General features: G+C 47.7%; 1 protein-coding gene across 1 annotated transcript in view; it reads left to right on the top strand.

Moving 5' to 3' along the window:
* The window catches only part of Fa2h (fatty acid 2-hydroxylase), a 52104-nt gene that overhangs the window by 15354 nt on the left and 15486 nt on the right, over positions 1–21264 (top strand). The window contains exon 2 of the mRNA XM_034522513.2: positions 14450–14542. Within this exon, the coding sequence (XP_034378404.1) occupies positions 14450–14542 (93 nt within the window). The remainder of the gene's footprint in view (positions 1–14449; positions 14543–21264) is intronic.

The raw sequence follows: 21264 nt of genomic DNA, 5'->3' as shown, positions 1-21264 counted from the left end.
AGTTATCAGGGGCTAAAAGATAGCTCAGCCAATGAAGGCTAGGCTCACAGCAAAAATAGAAGAAAAGTTACCAACTTTGTCCAACTTAGAAAGTGTATATATTTAAGATTTTATACATTTGTTTAAGAGTAGCATTCTATGAATAAGCTATACTCAATGATTTTTCTCATTTATTTCTTAATAATATACTTTTTTTGGTGTAAAAATTAAGCTTTCTAATTGGCCATTGCAATACATTTATGTTTTAATGTTTTTGGACTGGTCTTTAAAAACTCACATTTATCACATATATATGTGTGATAAATATAAAATATATATCACATATATTTATTACACATATTTATATATTACATATATTTAAATATATAATTTATAAGCATATATTACATATATATTTAATACAACTTGGGAGCTCAATTTTGTACCAAGGAAATCAAAGGGCTGGAATTATAGGGTAGTGGTAGACTATTTGCCTAGCATGTACATGGTCCTGGGTTCAATTCACTGCACTCCGAAAAAAAAAATCAATAACAAAACACATCAATACAGTACCCATAATTCTAGTATTGGGAGGGCTAAGACAGGAGATCTGCTTTCAGGACTAGCCTAATCTAAATAGTTAGACCACATCTTTTTTTAAAAAACTGTATCTTTCTTTCCATTCCAAACAAGAGACTACTCCACTATACAGAGCAACAGGAGCTGAGAGTCACACTAGCCTTGAGGACATAACACAGTTGAACCTAACTTTCAGAGGCTGGGGCAGCCAGCTTGCCCTAAACCCTGTGGTCAAATAGCAAAATCGAGGAGGAAGCCAGCTCATAAAAGCCTATGCAGATGACGGACCCTAAATTTCCAAGTTTATGCTGCGGCTTAGAGGGTCCAAAGTGGAGGCTGGAGAGGTCACAAGTGGGGGTTGCCTAAGTATTTGTGGGATGAATGGCTGTGGAACTTCTGGGGAATGCAGGAAAGGGGAGAGCTGTAGAAAGAAAATGTAGAAGCAGCTTTGCCCTTGAACTCAGCATCAGAGCAGGTCCCACACACTGCCTGGCTCTGTGCTGGCAGCCTGGGCTGGAGGTACTGCCTACATACAGGTCAGGGTGTATATGTGGATGCCCAGAGGCTGAGAGAGCCAAGAGACTGTCATATTTACTGGTAGCATGCCTGGTGTCTCTCCTGCAAAGCACTGTGCACCTCAGACTGCTTGTCCCTCCAGTCAAGGGGTCTGGACACTCATTCTCTCTCCTTTACCTGTTGTTTTTGTCCCATGAGGAGCTTGTTTATGTAATCCGTTGGGGCAGGAGAGGCGGCTCAGTGTGAAGAGTCCATACAGCTCTTGCAGAATCCCATACCGGGCACCCAGCTGGATAGCTCACAATTACCTGTAACTCTAGCTACTAGGGGATCTGACATCTCTGGCCTCCATGGGGTACCTGCACTCATGTACACACACACACACACACACACACACACACAAATGGTAAAAATAAATCTTACAAAGAATAGACTCCCGATGTAAAGGAAACAGGCCGTATCTTGATTAGGGGCATTGCCCACACCCTTAAGATGTATACACCAGGGAGGGAAGAGCAAGGGCAAAGGTCCTGGGGTATGAACAGAAGGAGGGAATTTCATAAATGAGGGCAAGTGTGGAGGGAGAGGAAGTGAGAGGCAATCAAGGAAACTTCAAACAGTCATTGCACACATGAGACTTGCTGTCAGCATGGTAGCCACTAACCATACTAGCCATATTAGCACTGCTTAGTTTACGTCAGCTTGACACAAGCATGAGTCATTTGGGGAAAGGGTATGCCAACTGAGAAAATGCCTCCATATGGTTTACTGGTAATGCATTTTCTTAATGTGTGATTGATGTGAGATGGCCCAACTCACTGTGGTCAGATGGTTAACAGGTCTATAAGAAAGCAGGCTGAGCAAGCCATGAGGAGCAAGCCAGTAAGCAGCACCCCTCCATTGCTTCTATATCAGATCCTGCCCTGAGTTCCCTAGTGAAGGAGTGTGATGTAGAACTGTAAGTAAACAAAAAATCCATGGCACAGTGATAAAAATCTTAAGACTATTTAAAATAAAATTTAAGAGGGTAATTTCTCTCAGCATCTGTTTTGATTTGGTTTGGTTTGGTTTTTAGTCTTCAGACAGGGTCTCGTTATGTAGTCCTGGGTGGGTGGGAACTCACTATATCAACCAGGCTAATCTCTAACTCACAGACATCCACTAGCCTCTGCCTCCCAAGTGCTGGGATTAATGGCGTGCACCACCACACCTGGCTTACTATAATACACGAGATAGCTCAGGTACAGAACATTTTCATCAATACAGAAAGATCTGTTGGACAGTATTGGTCTAGAGCTGTGGCCTCTCTGGGATGACAGTCCCCACTTCAGAGCAGATTGTGTTCTTAGGTGTATTTGTGCACCAGTCCCAAACAGCTGCTTCTTGTCCCCTCTGCCTGACATGTTGCAATTCATGTTCACCATGGCCGTATCAGACAGCAGGACAGCCTTCTTCCAGGCTTATTCAAGGAGTTCATCCCCTTGGGTTAAAACACTGTGGCCACCGAGTATGAAATGGGGTGTGTAACCATATAAAGTTCCAAGTACAAACTCCCCAGGAACCCCCTACCATCACCAGTTAGAGGATACCCTATGCAACCTTGCCTAATTTCAGCAGTGTATACTGAGTAAGTATAGAAGCTGTCGGATTAAATGTGAGGGAAAGAGACATAGGGTTATAGGACATAGGACAGCCTGTGTTTCAGAACCAACCATGACACCTAAGACAGGGACACCAATCTCTGTAAGCAAAAATATCCTCCACCATAAAAGAAAGGAACTACAGAGCCAAGATCAGGGAGTGAGAGTTGTCTGAATCAAACAGACAAAGCTAATGTTTAGGTGTAAGGCAGGTCATTGTTGGCTTCAGGGGTTGTTTATTGTTGTTTTTGATAAAAACAGTTCAGAGACTATTATTGGCTCTTACCATGTGGTTTTGCATAGGTGTAAATAATAGACAGGACAAATATTTTCTTAAATAGACTGTGTAAGCTAAATGAAGGAATATTGCTTCTGGGGTGGTCATATGTGTGGTTATTTATAAGTCAGTGGTTTTGTCTCTCTTTTAAAAATTAGCCAAGATCTCGGTATGTAGCCCAGTTGGTAGAGTGCTTGCCTGCCACACACCCTGCATTTGACCCCAGCATTGCACGAATGCACAAACTGGGCATGCTGGTGTATATCTGTAGTCCGGTACTAGGGAGGAAGAGGGGAAACAATCAGGAGTTCAAGATCATCCTGTGCTGTAGAACAAGTTCAAGGCCAGCTTATGCTACACGATCCCTTCTCTGTCTTAGTAAAATAAAATAAAATGGCTGGTGAGGTGGCATAGAAGGCAAAGGCACTCACCACCAAACCTAACAACCAGTTGGGACCCACATTGAGGAAGGAGAGAACCGACTCTGAGAAGTTGTCCTCTGTCTTCCACACATGTGCCTACACATGTATGTGCATGCACACACAGTAATTAAAAGGTATTGATAAATTAAAAATGGTCAAATGCAGTATCCAGTATGGAGAGGATAATCCCTACAGCTCAGGGAATCACACATTGAATCCTAAGTTTGTTTTGCATGCGTGTTGGATCAGTGGGGCGGCATAGCTTTTGGATGGCTTCCTGGAAATTGTCCTTGTGGTAGTGCATCCTATAGAGATATCTGAGAAGCCAGGAGATGAAGGCTGGAGAGGCTGTCATTTGCCTGGTACTGTATCTGTTTTGCAAAGGGACATTTCAAGGCAGTGACACCCTGAAGTTGCCGATGTTCTCATGTAAACCCAAGTTCTGTTTCTTTCTAGCCCTCTCCTGTAGCAGAGGACAGAGGGATCCAGAAGCCTCAGAGAACGCCCCTTGTTCGATCTCACCAAGCCCAGGTCATAGCTCCAGGAGTGAGAATTGCCCACACAGATCCCTCTGAGCCCCTAAGTAAGACATCCCTTGGGCAAATGCAGCTGTCTGCTTGACCACTTTCTTGGAAGTGATTCCCTAATGGAAGTCAGAGGTCAGAGAGAACCCATGCAGGTTCGAACAGTCCGTGATGAGCCTTGGTAGAGATTCAAATGAATAACATGATGTAGCATAGTGGTACATCCTGGAACTTTAGCACTTAGGCTGAGAGAGGGTGACGGCTATGGGTTCAAGGCTAGCCCAAACTACAAAGTTAGCCCTAACTCAAACCCCCTGTCCCCAAAACAGTTCATAGTAGCTGACAAGATCTAGTAGGGGTATTCTGGCAATGTTTTTCCATACATAATACTTTTTTATTTATCTGTTGAGAATTTCATACATGTATACCCATCTTCTTGCTCTTCAACATCCCCCAGACTTCCCCTAACACATCCCCCTCCCAATCCATAAAGTCCTATTGTCCTTTGTCTCTCCCAGTAAGCCATTGAGTTCAACCTGTGTTGTCTGCGTGCACATGTGGGGGGCCGGGGGAAGACATCCACTGGCACAGGGCAACCTATCAGTGGCCACACTCACTCGGTGAGGTTTGAATGGTGATTTAATATTATCAAGCCACTGGTCCCTTTTCTGATGTCCTGTATAAACAGGCTTCTGCTTCCAGGGACAAAGTTGCAGGTGATGGCATCAAAGGGATCTCATTTCATGACCAGAAGAAATGCCACATTCATGGTAAACCAAAGCCAAGAGCCTAGGTGCCCAGTCATCACCCTTCTGCCTCCTTTCGGATGGCCTGTATGCTGGACTTGTTTGTTTGCACTGTAGCACGCAGGCTTTCTGTTGTTCTTCACTGTTCCTTTCCGTGTATCTTAAGGAATAGCAGGTGGTCAGACCACGGCAGAAGCTTCCTGTCAATTTCTTCCTGCTTTTCTTCTTTTTAAGATAATTTATTTATTTTTAGAGCATTAATTGGTGTTTTGCCTACATGTATGTCAGTGTGAGGGTGTCCGATCCTCTGGAAATGGAGTTACAGACAGTTGTGAGTTGCCATGTATTTGCTGGGAATTGAACCCGGGTCCTCTGGAAGAGCAGCCAGTGCTCTTAACTGCTGAGCCATCTCTCCAGCTCACTCTCCTTTTCTTCTTTCCGTGGACACTGGGATACTGACCTGGAATTAACACTGCTGTGACTATATAGATGGTCATTATGGCCCTACTTTGGGGATTCTGTAGCTTGCTGGTATTCAGATGTGACCCTCAAGGTTCACAAAGCATTAGCCAGAGCTGAACCCTGCAAGACCTGGCTTCTGATTTAGACACAGGGAGACAGAAGCAGGTTTTTTTGTTTTTTTGTTTTTTTTTGTTGTTGTTGTTGTTTTTGTTTTGAAGTAGAAACTACCAGGCCCTGCTGCCTTCATTACTGCTAAAGTTTCCTGCCCTTTAAAAGCCAGTTCCCAGGAGGCTGTTCCTGGGAGCCCCTGGGGGTGGACTTGTCAACACAAAGCCCTCCTAGCAAAGAATGATCTCTCTATGGCTCCAGACGGCCCTGATACCATCATCTTCCTCTCAGGGCCCTGCCTCTTGCACCTATCCCTGGACAGTGTGCTACCAGGTGTGTGGAGTCTCTAGGGGCTGGGGGCAGCTGGACGCAGGGCCAGGGGCACCAGTTTCATTTCACAGAAAGGGTTTTCAAGCACAACCCAGGCTGAGGGATAAAAGGACATCTGTCCATCCCTCGGTGCCCAGCCCCAGCTTTCTCGAACAACATTCCTTTATGCAGTTCCCCCCCTCCCTCTGCAGCCTCCGCCCGTCATACACTACCTCCTTTCAGATGGCCTGTATGCTGGACTTGTTTGTTTGCGCTGCAGCACGCAGGCTTTCTGTTGTTCTTCACTGTTCTCTCCCCATGAGCCCTCCAAGCACACCCTCTCTAGGGAAGACAGGGCCTGGGGACTGGAAGCGTGCTGGGGGATGAGACAGGGACCCTGGCTGGGGGCTTGGAGACATCTCAGTGAGTTCCTCCCAGAGCAGGATCTTGTCCGAGAAGCCCTGGAAGAGGGCATCTCTAGCCTTCCCAGAGACTACTCATCAGAGAGATCTTGCATAGGTTACCTGGTCCTCCTCATACTCAGTTTTCTCCGACTATCCTGCCAGTCCCTCAGGGAGACTTATGTTGATACTACTGATATGCTAGTTCTCCATGGAGATGTCATGGGTGTCCCAGGAGGTATGTGTTAGGGGAGGAGATGGGAGGTACAAAGAACAAGGTTTGTGTTAAAGAGGGCAGCAGTTTGTTATCACCCCCCACCCAAGCATAGCCTGCCTCTGATGCACAGTACTTCTAAGTGGAGAAAACTGGGGAATGACTTCTTGAGCCTTGAAGAAGGGGGACAGGCCTCTTCTCAGCCAGGAAGGGAAACAGTTGAATGTCCCTTCTAAGAGGAATGCATGGGTTACTACCATGAGCTAGAAAGGAGGGCTGTGCTGACCAGGACACTCAGCTTTCTGACATCTTGGCAAAGGGTGAGATGTAGACCCTGACTCCATATCAGCGTGGATACCCACTTCAGTATGGTTCTATCTCCATTGAATCCCTCTTCCTCCAAGGCCTGGTCTGGATCCCAAGAGACACTGAATAAGACTTTAATTACTTCCCATTAGCTTCCGTGACAAATTTCTTTTTATACTAATTAACAATTGAGACAGTCCCACATAGACAGGCCCATGGGCCATTACGGTTTAGACAATTCCTCAATCCCGATGACTCTAGGCTCCGGCAAGTTAACAATTCAAGGCGTCCACAACTCGTGGGTTTCTTCTGAGGGCTGTAAGAACTGTGTTCCAGGCAGCACTGCAGCTTGTGGTAGATCTCTATTAGAATGATTTTCCCTGGCTTCTTGATGCATCTCCCTGTCTGTGCCTTCCCTGTCACAGTGCCCATCTACATTGACATTCTCCCATTATATAAGAATACGTTACATCAGAACATATTCCAATCCCTTCTGTATTTCCAAATAAGGTCCAATTCTGAAGTGCTGGGGGTTGGAAGGATTACAAATGTAGAAGGATGTGCTCGTCTATGAAGTGACACTCTGAAAGTGACATTCTTGGTCTGTGGCCTGTGGCTCCTTCCCAGAGACAAGGGGAAGAAGGATCACAAGTAGAAATGAGCATCTACCAACATGCCAAGCCCCTACCTTCTGCTTCCCCTTGAAGCCGATCCTTGTCATCTTACACTGGAAGGAGGAGGAGGCCTGGGGTCTCTCTTCATGTATCTTAAAACCCTGTTTCCTCAAATGCCACCGTATTACCCAACCCACCCAGGACCTTGGTACCGGGTTCCCTGAGAACCTGGTCCATGTGGGTGCAACCCAGCCTCCTCATCTAGATTCTTTGTTCCGGGAGTCTGGGGAAGAACAAAATCCCTGTTCATGACTATCCCTGCCCCTCCTTCTCAGTGAGTGAGGCACCCACACTGAGCAGCTCACCAAGCGGTTGAAAACCGTCACACTGAGGACTGTATTTATATTCATGCATGTCAGTTTGGACCACAGAATTTGTTAAAAAGCCAAGTCCCCCGGCTGGGGCTGGAAGTCAGTAGAGCATTTTCTAAGCATCTACAAAAAAATAGGGGAGAGAAAAAAAAATTCTAGACATTTTATATAAAAATTTGTCTGGATCTTCTTAGCATTGATGAAATAGGCTTTCATCTCCCATGCCCTGGACCTATGTCAGAGCTGCCCCTTCATCACAGTCTGCCCATTCCTATCATTCTCCCAGAGTCCAAGATCATGTGACCATCGAGATAGCTTTGTATCCTCTTAATGCCTTACATCAGGCATTGATTAGTATCTCCTTATTGCTTTACTTGAGCCTTGATTAGTATCCCCTTACTGCCTGCTTGCCTTCCTTCTGTGCCAATGCTTATAGCAAAAGGTGTCTCATGCTTTTATCTGAAAGTGATGTTTAATCTTCATTATCAACTTGATGGGATTTCAAATCACCATGGAAACACACCTCTTAGGGAAGATATTCCCAGATAGGTTTTTTTTTTATTAGATATTTTATTTACACTTCAGATGCCATCCCCTTTCCCCATTCCCCCCCCTTAGAAAACCCCTATCCCCTGCCCCCTCTTTCTTTTTGCACATATACATTTTTTTAAAAAAATGTTACAGATAGGTTTAACTAATCAGAGAAGACCTACCCTGAACGTCATGTCACTGAATACAAAGGAGAAAGTAAGCTGAAGAGTACCCTCCATCTCTCTCTGCTCCCTGACTATGCATCCCTGTAACCAGCTCCCCCACACTTCTGCCACCATGGCCTCCTACCTTGAGATACTGTATCTGCAAGCCAAGGGCCGAAAGTCAGCCCAGCTTTTTGTCTGGTATCTTGGAAAGCAATGAGAAAAGTAACTCGTGCACTGAGTCGTTCTTGGTGGCTCTAGTTGGAGGGGAAATCCATGCAAGCCTGCCTCAGTTTATGGAAGCAAAGACTACTTCTGCTTAGATGTTGTCTGTGAACAAAAGGAGTCTGAGTCATGAGCCACACACTGGCTGCTCTACTTGATACTGTCACCTATTCAGCCTCTGAAGACAGAAACAAGGAGTTTGGATGCTCTTACCAGAGAGAGCTGACTTCCTGCTCCAAGAAGATGAGGAAGCCATAGGAGGGGAGTGGAACCTGGACTAAACTAAACCCCTTATTCTAGAACTGACTGGATATAGCGAACTAGAGGCTTCCTTGAATTCTTCTCCTGCCCTGGGCTGTCCCCAAGAAATAAATGTATTGATGGAGCTATCTGGAAACCTCAGGGGCTGCCAGTGAACACCTGGCAGGTACTCTGGGTCTTATGAGGCTGGGCTTGATGCGGGGGAGCTGGCTGGGGAGAAAGGCCAAGGGATGTAAGCAGGACTGTTGCCACAAGACAAGAGCAAGTGACATCCTGTGACCAGCCAGCGATTGGCATTGAGTCGGGAGAAGCCGGGGCAGGTGCTGCTGTGTGCATGCTTCTCTCCCAAATGGCCTCAGACTGTAATTGGAAGGATTTAAGGGGGTCAAAATGCCCACCTCACTCTCCACAAGGACTCTTAGTTGGGTAAATACAGTGCCAGCCTATGTCACCTTCTTGGTAAATTGTGTTGGTGATTCCTTGTAGCTGCCTTTCTCTTTCCAAGGAAAAGCAGCCCATAGAAGACACCACAGCAGTCTTCTGCCACCCTGCCCACATATACACCCGCCTCGTGTCTTTGTACCTAAACAGGCCATTCATCTGCTGATACATGACTGAATACTGTCATTCAGTAAGAATTTGAGTGCCATCCCAGGGCCGGTGCCTCAGAATAGGCAAGGCTAGCAGGACCCCACCTGGAGGAGCTCACAATCTAGGTGGAGAGGCAATCAACAGGCGAGGAAAGAAAGAAAGAAAGAAAGAAAGAAAGAAAGAAAGAAAGAAAGAAAGAAAGAGAGAGAGAGAGAGAGAGAAAGAGAAAGAGGGAGGGAGAGAGGGAGGGGGGGAGGGGAGGGGAGGGGAGGGGAGGGGAGGGGAGGGGGAGGGGAGGGGAGGGGAGGGGAGGGGAGGGGAGGGGAGGGGAGGGGAGGGGAGGAGAGGAGAAAGCTTGAAGCCCTGAGCACCTGTGTATCTCCCACTGTAAAGAATTTGGGAGGAACCCAGACACTGTCTGGTGTCCCCCAAGTGGATCCTATGAGAATGTGGTTGCTTGTCAGGCATGGTGCTAATGCCTATGATTTCAGCAACCATGGGGCTGAGGCAGAAAGATGGTGAATTCAAGTCCAGGCTGGACCTCATAGCAAGACCGTCTCAGTCACCTTTCCCCTAAATAAGAAAGCTGTCACTAGACATAGGTGGAAAGGACACCCACTGTCATTAGCTCTTGTGTTAATCATTCTTGTGAAAGCCAATATAAGTGTGACTACAGAATTACTCACCTTCCTCCCCAATACTAAAACTGGTCCGATCTAAAGACATCAACCAGAACAGTTTTCTTAGCTTTGGGATTCTTTGTTGGTTTATAAAGGTCCCTTTGGCTTCCTTCCAGGACCCAGGATCAAGAGAGTCTTTGAAATGCATTGTGGAAGTTTCCAAAAAAAAAAAAAAGTTTAGAGATTTTTTAAGTTAGAGCTGTACCCTATTTCCCTGGGGTGACCTTTGCACACTTCTGATTCATGGATGGCGTTTGCTTGTGGAATGCAGGGGTGAGCCCAACCTGAATGCAAAATAAACACTGGCCTGGAAAACAAGATCCAGATCTGTGTGTGTGGTGTGTGTGACAGCCGCTGCGGGCAGGTCTCAGTTCCTGGAACCCCCCAGAAATGGACCAGGAGAACCTCATTCAGAGGGTCTTCTGTCTACATGTAGAAAGCGCCTCAGAATTGGTTTGAAGTGAACAATTGGCCTATTTCCTCTGATAGCTTCTATCTAGAGTCCCACGTCAATAGCTTTGTAACTTTCCTGCATTGATAAATATTTTTAAATTATTTTGTTTCCTCTGAGATCTCACAGCTAGTCTTAAGAAAATTAATGATAAGCCGGGCGGTGGTGGCGCACGCCTTTAATCCTAGCACTTGGGAGGCAGAGGCAGGCAGATTTCTGAGTTCGAGGCCAGCCTGGTCTACAGAGTAAGTTCCAGGACAGCCAAGGCTATACAGAAAAACAAAAAACAAAATTAATGATAAAAGACATGTGGGGGAACATGCCCAACCCAGAATATTCCTGCTATAGGTGATGTCATGTGGGGGTGTTGTCATGTGGGGCTGGCTCTAGCTCCCCTTGGAGTCTCTTCCCATATTGGATGCCTGTTAAGTCTTGTGATACTACCTCAGGCCTCTGACAGAGAAGGGTGTTGTCTTCTTTGGCCTCCCAGGGCGTACTTTGTTCATGTGGTCACTCCAGGAATTGTCGAAAGCATACCACTCATGACACTTCCACCTGATGGCACCCAGGCCTCGAGGTCTGATTAGGCTGGGGCAGCAGAAGAGGAAAAAAGACAGGAAGAGATCATGCCTACACCTCCCCTGTGTCCCTCTCCTCCTCATCCTTCATGGATGTCAGCTCTCACTCAGGGCTGGTCCATGACTCAAAAGAACTCTCTGGAAAGAACCACTGGCCACTCCATACTGGCATGCGAGCCACTGAGTCACACTTCCATGAGAGAGCACGTTCTGCCTACTGGTTCTTAGGAGGAACGGGGCTCCAGGGCAGCTGCCTCTCAACTTCTCTTAATTAAAAGAGAGTACTTTCTGAACTGAACAGAAAAGCCTTAACAGTTTTGTTTCCAAAACTGAAGCCGCCATCTCTGAAAACCTGACCTCTCAATAATCTCTCAAGCAGAGCATTAGTGTTGGTTCGAAGTGAACCATTGGCCTGTTTCCTCTGATAGCTTCTATCTGGAGTCCCACGTCAATAACTTTGTAACTTTCCTGCGTTGATAAATATTTTTTAAATATTTTGTTTCCGCTGTAAATATAAAGTTGCCAACTGCCCTTCTTTAGAAGACGGCCTTTTGTGCTGTAAACCTGTATTTCCTACATATTTGGTATTGAATCCTCTCTTGTTTGTGAAGTGTTGCTGATAGTCATCTTTAAAAGAACTTTTATTTGTGTGTGTGTGTGTGTGTGTGTGTGTGTGGTGGGGGAATGCTGGTCTTCAATGCATGTGAGAATACCAAATAAGTAGGCTCTAATGCCAGTGAAGGAATGGACTTGCAAGAGAGAGAGAGAGAGAGAGAGAGAGAGAGAGAGAGAGAGAGAGAGAGAGAGAGATTTCCTTCTTCCTTACATAGGCTGCCAGCAGAAGGTATGGCCCAGATTATAAAGATATATCTTTCCACTTCAAAAGATCTGGATCACTGGCGTATCTTCCTGCAGAGATCAGGATTAGAAGTGGGTCTTTCTCCTCCAGATCATTTTTTCACGCTCTCCTTTTCCGTTTTCGTTTACACTTTTAATCTGATGATTTATTGTTTCCTGCTATCACCAACAGCATCAGGGAGTGGTGTGTGTGGGCTCCACCTTCGCTGCTCCTTCCCTGCTAACCTTCCTCTTAGGCACCATGGCAGTGCCAAGGGCCATGACCAACCTGTCACGGAGCTGCCACCACCACACAAAACACTGTGACTTGCCAAGGGAGCTGTGGAAAAAACGGATCGCAAATGATTTTTTGAAAAAAAATCCAGCCGAGCGGTGGTGGCGCATGTCTTTAATCCCAGCACTTGGGAGGCAGAGGCAGGTGGATTTCTGAGTTCGAGGCCAGCCTGGTCTACAGAGTGAGTTCCAGGACAGCCAGGGCTACACAGAGAAACCCTGTCTCGAAAAACAAACAAACATCCCTCACAGTTGTGCCCACTCATTTGGGTTTTAGTGAACTTCAGATGTAGTCAAGTTGGCAACCAAGAATAGCCATTACAGAAGTAAGTGGAAGAAAATAGCCATCTAGGAAAGAGGGGTTAATAGTTCAGTGGCTAAAGCCCTCAGGAATATATTGAGACTAAAATGTAACTGTAAGGCCATGTACAGTGGCTCACACCTGTAATCCCCGTGCTAATGCAGAAGGAGCACCAACAGTTTTAGGTTAGCCTGGGCTACCAAGTAAGTTCCAGGCCAGCCTGAGCTAGAATGAGACCCTGAAGGGAAAAAACAACCAACCAACCAACCTGAAAGGAACAAGAAAGATACTTGAATTGCTGACAGAGCAAAAGAAAGAAGTTTACCAGGAATCCCTAGGGAGTTTCTGTGTATAATGTGCCATAAAATCTCCCTTCCTGGTCCTCAAGAGAGTATAAGATGCTTTGTTTAAAAAACAAACAAACAAACAAAAACCACAAAGGGCTGGAGAGATGGCTCAATGGTAAGGAGTACACAGAGATCTTGCAGAGGCCGTGGGTTTGGTTCCCAGAACCGACATAAGATAGCTCACAACCACCTGTAACTCCAGCTCCAGGAGATCTGATACCCTCCCCTGGCCTTATGTGCACATACCCACACACAAACACATAGTTAAATAAAAACAACCTTACCGAGGTGGTAGTGGAACATGCCTTTCATCCTAGCACTCTGGAGGCAGTGACAGGTAGATCTCTGTGAGTTTGGGGCCTACTTACCTAGTCTACATAGTAGTTTCAGGACAGGGCTACATAGAGAAACTTTGTCTCAAAAAAAAAATCAAGCCAAAAAAAAAAACCTAATAATAATAATAATTCAGGTTTGGAAGCTGTGTGTACATATCTATAATCCCAGCACAGGAGAGGCTGAGAGAGGATGGTGGTAGTTTTGAGAGCAGCCAGGGATACAAAGCAAATCTCTATCTCAGTTACAATGCACGTGCACATAGGTATATAGTTTAAGAAGCAGCTATTATGCAGAGAACCCAAAGATGCAAAACTACAAAAACGTTGTGTCTTATCTGGGCTTTCCCCAGAAAATGCCAACATGATCACCACCACCAACAAACTGCCTTAGGCTTATTGGGAAGGAAAATGAAAGCATAGTAGCAAACCCCGGATGCTGCTGGGCCTGGTGGTACACACCTGTGATCCCAGTTCTGGGGAGGCTGACACAGAGGATGAGTTCAAGGTCAGTCTGGGCTGCATAGAGGGTTTAAGGATCACCTTGGCTATATACTCTGTCTCAGGGAAAGTAAAAAGACACCCCAGCTGCCTGCTCAGAGCTCCTATGCTTCTTACTAATATCTGGCTTCCCTGAGCTGCTAGGATTGTGGTTGTTTTGAGGCACAGGGACTAGAGGGAGTCCCAGTGGCAAGGTCTGTCCCTGCCCTTCCTACAGGGAAGCCTGAGTTTTGCTTCCGTGCAAATGTGCTTTCTCTGGCCTTACCCCACGTGATGTTGGAGCTAGCCAAAGCTGTGTGATTTTCCCAGCACATTCCATTTCCTTCTGGCTTTGCCTCTTTGCGAGTTTAACTTCACCTTGAGCCCAGTTGGGCACACCTCAGCTAGTTCCATCCGACATGTGACCCCGGACTAACTGGGATAGCTGGAGGACCTGGCTCCCAGCTGCCTTACTTTCCTGAGATCACATGGACCAGCCTGTGACCCACACAATCCACTGAGCACCAAGCAGGAAGGAAGGGACGGAGGGACATCTTCAGGTGTGGTGTAATGAGCACCACAGGTGCCCTCGGTGCCTCTCTGGGACTCGGCCTAACCCCTGCCGAGTCTGGCCTCGCCCCTCTCACTTCCTTATGGTTTGCTTGCTCTCCCAGATCTTTCTGCGTCTTTCATTTTTGTTTTGTAAGGGAGAAGCACAAAGAATAATGACACCCACACCAGTGCCTCTGATCGCAAAAGTTCTTGATGTCCTTGATTTCCACCCACCTCAGTCCCACCCATGGGTTTTTTGGTTTTTTTTTTCCCCCATTCCTAGCTTTTTTGCTTGAGACACTTCGGGACTCCATTCTCACTCTTCACCCTATGAGTGATTTTGTCTTCTCTTTCCAGGATCCCACAGAGAATGGTGCTGTAGCCTCTGCAGAGACTCAGAAGACAGACCCTGCTATTGAGCCACAGTTCAAAGTGGTGGACTGGGACAAGGTAGCTGGCACAGGACACTGGGGATGACTGGGGTTGCTGGGTGTGTGAGAGGGTGGATAGAAGCCATGATGTGTGCCCAGAGAAGGTGAAGAAGAGACACTGGTGCCCACGATGCCCAAGTGTGACCTGGGGTGGCAAACCTAGCTGCAGATGTTGGGGCTGAGGGTGGGGAGAGGGGTTACTGGTGGGAAGCTGAGGTAAACGGTACATGAGATCTCTGCAAGAAACTCACTCTCAATATCCTGGAATAAGACAGGTCTCCCATCAGGAACCCTGAAGCTAGAAAGAGGACAATAGCAGGGTTGACATACCCACCCTGGCCAGTGTACATGGAATTTCTGCTCCTGGCACCTTTGATCACTCAGAAGAGTCACTTGTGAATAAAGAATCCTAATACCTGCAAATGTTATGTGACAGATAGGGAAAGCTGAAGGCATATGCAGTCTTAAACGTTCTTTGTAGTGTAGAGACCACACAGATGGCAAATGCCGCTGTAAGGTGAGTTCTGGAAGAGCGAACAGGGGCTCCCTCCAGAGAGCACAGAAAAGCAGCATTACCCAGAGGGCCTTGGATGAGAATCAAGCTCAGATGTTAGAAATAACATCCCTCCACCTGGGATCACTGCACTGCCCCCAAAGTTGTTATCTCTTGGAATAGACATGAGTGTGCATGCCTCCAAGGGCCTGGCCTGTGTGCTGTCTGCCTGCAGTGGACATCAGAGGCACAGAAACACATAGGACAGCTATCCCTCCCTCCTCAACACTGTCATGACAACAAGCGGAGGTGCAGGAAACATTCCAGGGAATACAGGCGATCAGTGAAGAGTCATGGATCTCAGGGGAGCTTCTGACAGCTGGTTGTTTGCCAGGCCCCTGTGACCAGGACTCTCAAGTCCGTGGCCTCAGGACTTAGAGACCCCTTGTCTGTAAGGACCACCTCTGGAAAGCTCCCATGACAAAAAGGTGGTACATCCGGCTGGAGAAGCTGAGAGATTATTCTATGTTCCTATCCCCTCCAGAGAGCCATGGGGCCAAGAAGAAAATACGCCACCAAGAGGAAAGGCTTGCCCACATCACATGGAAAGCCTTTCATGCTTCCAGAAAGAACCCACTTCTGGCTCCCATTCCTGGAGGGGCCATAATGACCCTCATCACTAGCACAGGGCTTGGGCAATGCCCAAGGTGGAGACCAGAAGAGAGGGGTGCTGCTTCATACACATGGGCTTCTCCGGTAATATGGGGGATTAGGATTTAGGATTGCTCTGCATACAGCTGGAACAAGTGAGGAGCCAAGGACTCTGACAACTAGAGACAGGACTTTGCCCTGGAACAGAAGGGGCTTTAATGAGGACAAGGGTTTGGGACAAGACCAGGAATGAGCTGGTGCGTCCTCATTGAGGGCTGTGAGCAGCCAGTGAAAGGTCCTGTAGGCACAAGTCCTCCTAGCCAGCACCAGTGAGATTAGCTTAGGGTTTGACTCCTGGGAAGAACATACAGTAAAAGAGCTCACTGGGGCTACCTCAGTGTGGCAGCGTCCGCAATATAATATCTCACAAACAACTTGCTGTGGTGTACAAGTTAGGGGCAGGACGCACACACACACATACCACACACACTTCACCTCTGCTCTGGAGAGGTTCCCTCCCCCACCATGGTTTTTCTGAGCTCTCATTGAAGGCTGACCCTCAGTCAACATTGTATGAGGCAAGAGGAAGATCTAGTTCGCCAGGTCTTTATTTTATCATTACTTGCAAAATGAGGGAGAAGGAGCACTCTACAGAGGGAAAGAAGGAGCACTCTACAGAGGGGAAGAGGGAACACTATACAGAGGGGAAGAAGGAACACTCTACAGAGGGGAAGAAGGAACACTATACAGAGGGGAAGAAGGAGCACTCTACAGAGGGGAAGAAGGAGCACTATACAGAGGGGAAGAAGGAGCACTATACAGAGGGGAAGAAGGAACACTATACAGAGGGGAAGAAGGAACACTATACAGAGGGGAAGAAGGAACACTCTACAGAGGGGAAGAAGGAACACTCTACAGAGGGGAAGAAGGAACACTATACAGAGGGGAAGAAGGAACACTATACAGAGGGGAAGAAGGAACACTATACAGAGGGGAAGAAGGAACACTATACAGAGGGGAAGAAGGAACACTATACAGAAGGGAAGAAGGAGCACTATACAGAGGGAAGAAGGAGCACTATACAGAGGGGAAGAAGGAGCACTATAAAGAGGAGAAGAGGGAACACTATACAGAGGGAAAGAAGGAGCACTATACAGAGGAGAAGAGGGAACACTCTACAGAGGGGAAGAAGGAACACTATACAGAGGGGAAGAAGGAGCACTATACAGAGAAGAGGGAACACTCTACAGAGGGGAAGAAGGAACACTATACAGAGGAGAAGAGGGTGCCATCCCCTAGCCCACTCCTGGTCTAGCTCCTGGCAACTCAGACAGTTGGGCCTCACTCACCCTCCTCACCTCTTTCTCATTGTTTTACACACACACACACACACACACACACACACACACACACACACACACACATATTCTTCCTCTCTTCTCTTTCTCTTCTTCCTCTTCTTCCTCTTCCTCCTCCTCCTCTTCCTCTTCTTCCTCCTTCTTCTTCCTTCCTATGTCCCTGAACTGAGAGAAAGGGACTAAGAATGGCCTATAATAAGGGGTCCTTACTACTCTGGCAGGGAAGCAGCCTTCCACCTGAGTCCCCTTACTGCTGTCCCCACCCCAGCCCATCCACCCTGGCAAGGCCATCCAGGTGCTGTGCTTCCTGGGTGGAGTAGAGTGCTCTGGCCTCCCCTCTCCTTTACTGTCCTTCCTCTCCATTCTTTGTGTGTGTGTGTGTGTGTGTGTGTGTGTGTGTGTGTGTGTGTGTTTTCTCTTCTCAAAAGAGTTCCCTGCTGTCTCACCACCAAGCCCTCTGCAGCTTCTTGGGAAGGAAGAGACCAGGAGCTATCAGTTCTGTTTGTTTCTGACCCCATCAGGGAGGGTCGATCCTAAGAGGCTTTGTTGGAAAGGCTTTGTCTCAGCCACAGAGGGTCTGCAGGCCAAGGCTGAGTTTGCAAGGGGAGGGCTCCTTTGCTGTATGGTCAAGGGAAAGCCTCTGGGTGCTGGCAAGGAAGGGAGCCATGGGCTGCCAGGGTCCAGCTTCCCTGGCCCTAAAAGTGAAGGAAACCAGATAAGTCAGGCTGGAAACTAGGCTCACCCTGCTGAGTTGGGTGTAGAGTAGTTGGTAGAGTCTCTGGTGCCACACTGCAGGAGGCGAGGTGTGTCTGACTTTCAGGCTCCCTGTGGAATTTTACCAGAATGATCTAGATTACCTCTTGAATATCTCAACTGAGTAGGACTCAGGCTTCCTTAGGAGGTAAAAAAACAAAGCCGCAGCTCCTTCCCACACCCAGATCTTCCCATGCCCAAATATCTTTGAGACCCCAGCTGGCCTGCTACCACAGTTCCCAGTCACTTTTGACTCCTGGGCACACCTCCCTTCAGCCTGCCTCTTGTCTTTAGGCTACTTACCACTGTGTTCTTTTCAAAGCACTCTCTGGTTAGCCTTCTGTACCCATTGCATTTTGAAAGGGGGGGAGGGGAATGCCGGCCTCTTAGGAAGCAGGCAGAGCAGATGGGATTTAAGGGGTCTGCTGAAGCACCTCCCACAGGAGCCTCTAGGTAACAGATAAGCATCAGATTAGCAGAGCTTCAGGTGGTTTTCTTTCTTTTTAAGACACACTCTCACTAAGTCCTGTTGCCTGGCCCAGAGCTTTCTATATAGCCCAGGATAACCTTGAAGTCACAGAGATCCACCTACTGCTTCTTCTGCCTCCCTGAGTACTCCGGTTAAAGGTGTGCACCATCATGCCTGACTGAATTAACAGTTTTGCTGTTGAGTTTGTACTTGAGCCAAGCATTTTTCATGAATCATCTGTAATTTAACTTGTTCCTGTTAACAATGTCAGGAGCCAGCCAGAACTAGTGGTGCACGTGACTTTTAATTCCACCACTTGGGAAGCAGAAGGAATTAGATCTCTGAGTTCAGGGCCAGCCTGGTCTACAAAATGAATGCCCGGACAGCCAAGGCTACACAGAGAAACCATGCCAAAATCAAACAAAACCAGCCAACCAAATAACAAATAAAAATGCCAGGAGCCAAAGCATGTAACCTGTAAGGTAGAGCCAAAGTTTCCTGCCAATGTGACTTGGCCAGCAGCTAAGCACCCTCGCTGCCATGTTAACCGTAGATTAACCACAGGTAAGCAACCCAAATAGCAGGTTAGCCACCGGTTAATTGCCTGGCTGACCATACCTAGTGAGGCCCTTTCTCTGTAGTGCCTTGCATGTATCTTGAAATCCTTTCACCTCTCCTCTGGCCCAAAGTGAGTCTGAGCCCTAAACCGAGAGAGAGGATTACAGAAAAGAAGGGCAAAACCAAACAGCTTCCGGAGGTATCTACACAGTGACCATATATTCTTTCTTATCTGCCTCAACTTAAGCCAGATTCCAGCATCACCAGCTTCCTTCATCTTGGTGAGGCTGTCAGTGGACATAGGCTACCCTTTCCCCTCAAGAGACAGGTATAGAATCATCCAGCCAGGTGCATCACCAATCAAAATGCATCAGTGCAGCTGGGGAGATAGCTAAACCATATAAGCATGAAGACCCGAGTTCAAGTCCCAGCACCTACATATATGCATCTGTAATCTCAGTACTGGAGAGGGGTAGGCAGGCCAACCCTTGTGAGCCAGCCAGTCTAGCCAATCAGTGAACTCCAATTTCAGTGAGCTATGTCTCAAAATAAATGAGTAAATAAATGCATAAATAAATAAATAAATAAATAAATAAATAAATAAATAATATGAAGACACCTAAGGTCTACCTCTGGCTTCCACACCCATATGCACATAGGTGCATTTTTACTCATATACATGTGCAAGCACGCATGAACATCTATCTTCACACTACCTAGACAGTATAGTGGTCAGTTCCTCCAAGTCCCTGCCCAGACCTCAGTACCATTACACAACCTTAACATCAGGAGTTTCTAGGATCTACAGCGCTGCCGTGAGATCCACAGCTACTCATGTTGTCCAGATGGGCTCTGTTCTTTGGAGGTTCTAACGTGGGTCAACAAGGACTTGGGTCAAAACCAGGGTACCAAGGCAAACCCACACCTAAGAAATGATAAGACTCCAGACTGTGAGCTCTAGCTTGGCTCACTTCTGGGAACTTTGCCAACTCCCCAGACTTCATGTATCCTGAGTGGAGAGACACAGACTACCAGAGGAGAAGCCAAGTGATCCAGAGCTACCCCAGTGGTCTTGAGTTTGTCCCTCCTCTTGTGCTCAGGAGAGGTCTGTACCAGTCCTGGCAGAACCACAGCCAACCAGCCTGATGCTCCAGCTAGCAGAAGGCACTGCTGCAGAATCCCCACAGCTCTGAGCTGGGAGGGGGATTCACAGCTGAGAGCCCCTGATTTCACTGATTGGTGGTCTAGGTCTTCAGGTGCTAAGAACTCAGGTCCTGAGCTCCCTGCTCAGGGTCAGGTCCAACCCTAGCATCTGTGCTGAGCAGCCAGTAATATTATCACCTGTAATGTGAGGTTGTCACAGTCCCCAGCAATCTGTAGATTAAGGCTTATGAAGGATAATGAGTATGCAGAGGAGACCCCAGGATGGCATATCACTGGGATGTAGAAAAGGTGGCCAGGACTCCTAGGGAGCTTTCTATCCTCAGAGTCTCTCCCCACTGGTCTGTTGCTTCCTCTGCCTCCCTGGCTCAGAAAGATGCCCTAGAGTAGATGCTCTGGGGTTCACTGAACGTTTCCTTCAATAATTGCTTGAGCTTGAGCTCAAGCTCTTGGCAGTGGGAGGAGCTACTGGCACCAGGCAGCTGCCACCTCTTGCTCTTGCTCCCCTGGGGAGAAGCAGACCCTAAGCACTTGCTGGGAGGTTGAGGCAGCCCCAGAGGAGTGTCCTGTGCTGCCCAGGAGGAAGGGAATCTAGGGAATGAGAAGGAAAGCAGAGGGAGCCCCTCCTCACCCTGGCAGCAGGCCCTCTGCCTACTCTCTGGGTAGTAGGCTGCTCTTTGCTCCTGCTGCATGCTGCTGCCAGCTGCATTCCTGGCATAGCCAGGAGCAGCCTCCCCCTTCCTGGCTGGGCAGGGGCAGAGCTGGGTTGGGGGAAGGGCATGGGGTACACAAGATGCTTGGCCTAGACCCTCACTGACTTGCATCAGCATCCTAGGCCCAGCCTGTTGCTCAGGTCTGTAAACCACCAAAGAAGACCCGAGCCCAGCAACCTGCCCCTTCCAGAGAAGTTTCCAAGCATATCCTCATTTTCATCCACACTGCCCTGCACTGAGCGCTACACTGTTATGCAGGTCCCACAGGCTCTAAGTGAAGGGAGCCACAGAAGTCTCCAGATGCCTGGGAGCTGGAGGCATGACCTGTTTTTCTCTCCTTTTCCCCACCAACCTCCTACGGTGGCCCTAGACCTTTACAGTGTCTTCCCTCTGTGCCCTGAGCCTTAGCCAGCACGGAGTGGGAGAACTAGCCCAAGGGGCCAGCTCAGTGAAGAAAGCCATTTGCATGGGACGGCAGGCAGGGGGCTAAGAAAGTGTGTGCCTGGTAAAGAAGGAATTGGCTCCTTTCTACCTTGTTAAATTCTACCTAGGCAGTCGGCCAGCATTACCCCATCTCGAAATCAG

This window comes from Arvicanthis niloticus, chromosome 18 (assembly GCF_011762505.2).
Source record: "Arvicanthis niloticus isolate mArvNil1 chromosome 18, mArvNil1.pat.X, whole genome shotgun sequence".
NCBI lineage: Eukaryota > Metazoa > Chordata > Mammalia > Rodentia > Muridae > Arvicanthis > Arvicanthis niloticus.
This window is presented reverse-complemented; position numbering and strand designations above follow the sequence as displayed.